The 5,496-nt window shown below is 37.2% G+C and overlaps 1 protein-coding gene across 1 annotated transcript; it reads right to left on the bottom strand.

Annotated features, from left to right (window-relative positions):
- Positions 1-1,456: 1,456 nt before the first annotated feature.
- Positions 1,457-5,364, bottom strand: CER4 (Jojoba acyl CoA reductase-related male sterility protein). Its single transcript, XM_089147216.1, has 10 exons — positions 5,177-5,364; positions 4,957-5,060; positions 4,663-4,865; positions 4,472-4,572; positions 4,194-4,386; positions 2,798-2,959; positions 2,620-2,701; positions 2,255-2,521; positions 1,999-2,126; positions 1,457-1,916 (listed from the first exon to the last, which is right to left on the bottom strand). Exons 1-10 carry the CDS (start codon positions 5,253-5,255, stop codon positions 1,760-1,762), a joined length of 1,476 nt encoding a protein of 491 aa, XP_089003342.1. The 5' UTR covers positions 5,256-5,364; the 3' UTR covers positions 1,457-1,759.
- Positions 5,365-5,496: the final 132 nt, after the last annotated feature.

Below are 5,496 nucleotides of genomic sequence, written 5' to 3'. Positions count from 1 at the left end.
TCTCTCTCTCTCTCTCTCTCTCTCTCTCTCAGACTGGTTTATGATGGAGGAGTTAGCTAGCTACATTTATAAAGAAGAACAAATTATTCTTTTTCACACACCTCAAATTGGCCTACTAGCTTACAGGAATATATTCTGGGTAAGCTGTCGTGATAGATACATATATAGGGTCAAAAGCGAATCATATAGATATATTGTTACGTGAACCTCTTTCAAAGAATCAAATTAAGTCCCACATCATAGATGCTTTCTTTCGATCCGGGCAGATGAGGTGATATATCAAACTATCAAAGTGAGAGCATCTGGAAAAACAACAACAGGCCACCAACATGCTAGATGCATTCATGGTGCCCTCCTTGCTTTCGGTTCTTAATTTCTTCCTCTATTCGATGGTCAAACTTATTCTCTTATCATCATTTTCAAAAAGACTAAATCAACATGCACTGATACTAGATAACAACGAATTACTCTGCTACTCTTCGCATAAAATTTATTTCTTGCACAAGTTTATATAACAATCTAATGATTCTAATGGTGCATTGGAAAAAATGAATCTGCCCAGTCCTTATCCTCTCTCTTTTATATCCATATGTGTCTTCCTAATTTATATCCTAACCCTAGCCTTGATTCTGATCTTGTTCATATTATTAAACAATGCATGATTTTATATTGTTGCTCTCCTTTTACCAAAAACAATCTACGAGCTCGGTCGTAGGATCAGGCCTCCATTAAGCTTGGAGTGGATTTCCTAAAGATCGCAATTTTATATCTGCAAATCCACTGGTTCATCTGAGCTGAACCCAATCAACTCTCACATATATACACGGTTCGTTTTAGATTTGCGTATTGTGGCAACCGATAGAAACCAAATCTCAAATTGAACCAGACAGACTCAATGGTCCAAGCTCATTGTATTGAACCCGCCACCAAGTGTTTTATATTACACTTCATCTGGTTCAGGCTTCAAGTTGTTTCCACCATATTAAGGCCAGACCAGAAATGGACCGATTAATTAATTGGTTCAATATCTTGGGATCAAGACCTTCAACCAAATAAAGCCAGAAGAGAACATCTTATTCTAGCCCATATAAATGTTGGCCCATACTCAGTCCACCAAAACACTAGACCAAAATCCATAAATTAAAACACAAGCCCATATATTCAATGGTCCATCCTAATGTAATATAAATGTGCTATGTCACAACTAAAGAGAGTAAACAATATACAATGGAAGAAAGGGAAAGATAGAAAACAATTTGTCAATGTAGAGTTGGTAGAGTGGTAAGATTCATATTTTTCAGTGAAAAAGTTATAGGCTTGATCCTTGCAGACGACAAAGCTCCCTCTGATGATGTAATCGAGGTGCGTGTAAGTTGACCCGGATGAACCTCAGACACCAAAAAAAAAAAAGACAAAATAAATCTCCTGATCAATCTCAACGGAGATTATTCTTCCATTTATTGCAGGATAACTTAGAGATACATTGAGCTTTGGCACTGGTTTACCAGTTTGCATCATACATTTCTTCCTCAAGCAAATATATATAAAAGCTTACGCCTTTTAATATTATGGTAAATATATATATCTATTATGTCATATAATATATAGGAGAGGGTTGAAGACTCATATAACTTAACCGAAGTCCTTAGGTAGTAAATCCACCCAACCAAGAAAGAAATGTTTGGTGTTTTCTTGAACCCAAAATTAATGATAAATAGATATCTTCACCAAGAATTGGAACTCTTGATATCCGCAGATTTCACTTGAAAACGTATTTTATGAGCCCTGGAAGGTGAATGTTTAAGAAGTAGTCATCCCAGTCTATGCACTTGGTATCAAAGCAGAACATATTTTCCTCTTCCCCAGCATTTTCCTTTACTGCCTTTCGCAGCTTTTCCAAGTTTATGTCATCAAAGCTACATGTTAAGAAAGAACAAATCAATAAGTTAAGAACAAAGCACAAAGAGGGAGAGAGAGGGAGAGAGAGGGAGAGCTTACACTCCTCTAAAGAACAAGTAAGGCCTATAGAGCTCCACTAGCCGCATTACAAAGTTGATCTTTCGACTGAGGTCACTATATAACCTCTGAAAATATTGGCAAGATACTGTGTTCAACAGTCGCAAAGCCTAGAGAGAAGGAGAAGGAGAAGGGGAAGGACAGTCATTTCGTCTCTTTCTGTTGCTGGAGATATTATTGTTTGAAACCTCTTAGAAGTAAAAATAATTTTCTGTAAGCAAATGGGTAATTAACCAACCTTCAAAGGAAGCATGTAACGAATGACCATATATTTGTGGAAGCTATCCATGGTGCTGAACACAGAAATTTTTCCAACCTTGATAGGCTTTCCATCCTTACCAATGCATGGATTCTTACTGAAGTACTCATAGCCGTAACCCTGGAAGAGACTGAATTTTGCTGGGTTTCTTACAGAAGATCCCACTTGATAGATAAACTCACCATTTTGGTTTGCATGAGCCACCATGGCCACAATCATAGCATTCACCACCATGTCCCCGGGTACCTGTTTCATCATCATTTTCACTCCCCACATCAAACATAAAATTAAGCTGATAACGTATATGATATATGCCTGGTCAATCATGAAATGGATAAACTCACCACATCAATAATTGACTCAGGATCACCAAGGAAAGAAGTTATTCTCCCCTTGCCATAACCTACGCCCAAGCTATCAATGGTTCTGTTGTCATTAAGAGTTAAGAAACCCGAAATTTAGTCTCAGAAAATCGATTAAAGAAGACACGACACCTTAATTCACATGATTGAGAGGAGAGACCTCATTCCTTCGACCCAGCCAGGGAAAGGTTCTTTGTAAGTGCTTGTAATGATGGTTGGCCGAATGATAACAAGTGGCAAATCTTCTCTTGACTGTCCAATCAGCATCTCTCCCAGTGATTTTGTGAAGACATAAGTGTTTGGCCAACCATAATATCTTGCCCTTTTAAAAAAAAAAAATAAAGGTCAGCAATTCAACCAAAATAAGTGACTCCTGTCGATGAAAATTTGGATTATTTTCCTTCCCTTTAATTTTCACTTTCTAATTTTCTTTTATAGCCCACACAAGAAACCTATAGGAAACATATTATACTTTTTTTTTTCACTTGTCTTATTTTTGACATCTAAACTTCACATAAGAAAAGAAACCCTCCCAGGAATAATAACTATACACATTTATGAATAGATGGGCAGATATTTCAAGTGGCAGTGCGAGATTCAAGGTAGAAGTGATTGAATATCGTCACTCTGAATAGTCGTTATAAATACGGAAGTAGGCCTTAGCCATCACATTTATGAGGAGAAGATAGATTTGTATGGGTCGTTAAAGAAGGCACACCACTTTAATTGACTTCTGGTCCCATGCCTAATGCTGTAATGCATGCCTCCTCCATGTGAACCTCATACCACATCAAAGCAGCTAGACCAAGCATCTCATAGATTTTCTTGGATGGATACAAGAAAGGAATAAGAAGATCTCTCAGGTAGAGATATATTTACCTAGGAACCTCAACTAATAGAGTTTTTAGCATAAAATATTGCTATAATAATTAAATTTTTGTAATGTTTTACTACAAACTTTTCACTTATCCCAACCGCATTTCCCGTGAAAGAAAATAGGACAAAGGAAAGTTTTAACACCATCCTTTGAGTTACACTTTAATATTTATGTCACTTCTAGAGTTATCTAATTTATTAATCAAATCCTCTTTTACTAACACTATTAATCTTAGTAGATTTTATTTATTGATTCTCAATATTACCCTTACATTCTATGAGGAAAAAAATAGGAAAGAAGTGAGGAAAAAATATTCGTACAAACATAGAATCATGAAGATGCAACAATGGAAGAAGAAGAATGATTACAAGATGGTAGAGAATGACAAAAACAAGTCGAGCATAGGGATTTTGTTCAAGGGTATTTTTGTCTTTTGAAAAATTTAGCTTGCTTACCTCAGCATTTAACTTTGGTTTTTCAACAACAAAGGATGTCATTGATATATTTTTCTCCTACAAAGGATCTAATTGATAAATTAGAATAACTTAAGAAATGGCGTTAATTTTAAGAGTAACTCAGAGATGGCACTGAAAATTTCTCCCAAAACAAAGATCCACCATACACCACCAAAAAATGTAAGAAAAAAAAAAAAAAAAAAAAAAGGCATTTGGTATCAAACCGGTTTATTCCCAATTCTTTCATCTCAAATGTCTCAGTTGATTTGGGAGCTCCCCAGGCTCTCAGCTCCCTCAACTTCTCCTCCACAAGCTTCAGCTCCTCTTCTATGTCTAACCCAGGTTTCCCGTTCTGTGTTTCACCCATCCTTAGCGGCTTCTCCAATATCAACCCTTCCTGTTCTCCAGCCACATAAGCTGGAGAGAGAGAGAGAGTGAAAATTAATAACAACATTTGGCAATCAAATTTTCCTTTCAGATCCATTTAGATACATAAACTAACCGGTTGATACATGGAGAAGCATCTGTAGTTTAACACATCTCTTCGCGAAGCTCAGAACATGCTTAGCTCCCATGGCATTCGCAGCCAAAGAAACATCATATCTATACACATATAGCAGTAACAATTAACAACAAATCAAAAAGTAGTTTTGATAATAACATGCTAAATTTCTAAATTAAAATCAGCTTAACCTTTCATCAAAATTAGTAGTAGCAGCTAGATTGACGATAATGTCCATCTCTTTCCACATCTCTTGCCTCAAATCTGAGTCTTCTATACCCAAGTTATCACTAGCTATGTCGCCGGCAACGGCTGTCACCTTGTCGGCGATGAAGGAATCTAAGCCGGCACCACATTTCTCTCTCAGAACCCTAAACAATTCCTTCCCAATAACCTAATCGCAAAAGAAAAAAAGGTACTTGAAGAGTTATGAAGTGTACGTGGTTATGACATATATATTCACCATTACTATATATATGAAGTACCTCCTTATGCAGTCTCTGTGCAGCTGACTGAGCGTCTGCAGCTCTTAACAGCAGATAGAGTTTCTTCACATTTGGTTGAACCCTCAGCACTTTCTCCACAAAAACTGCACTCCAAGAACCATGGGTTAGAATCACTACAAATTAGCAGTAACACAGGAAGAATTGAAACACTAGCATCAAAAGAGAGAGAGGGGGAGGGAGAGAGAAGATAGTCCCCTACTTTTTGCTAGAAATCCTGCTGCACCAGTGACCAAGATAGATTTGTTCTCTAGAGACCGGACAATACCAGTTAATTCCATAATAGGAGGAAAGCAATGAAGGAAGGAGAGACAGAGAAAGAAAAGAGAGAGGGAGACTCGTGAAGGTTCTGATCAGAAAAGGTGGGGGGAGTCGTAGTTTGGGTTGGAACCTTGGGGCAATAAGTGAAAGATGATGATATGTGCATTTATATAGGTGAAGACATGGACATTGAGTGCACGAAATTGGTCATTCATTTCTGAAGCTAATTTTACCTGCTGGGATTGTGTGTAAATAGGTTAT

This window comes from Hakea prostrata, chromosome 1, assembly GCF_041222555.1.
Source record: "Hakea prostrata isolate BN-2017 chromosome 1, UWA_Hpros_2, whole genome shotgun sequence".
NCBI classification, from domain to species: Eukaryota; Viridiplantae; Streptophyta; class Magnoliopsida; order Proteales; family Proteaceae; genus Hakea; species Hakea prostrata.
Note: the sequence above shows the minus strand (reverse complement) of the source record. Positions and strands in the feature narration are given on the sequence as shown.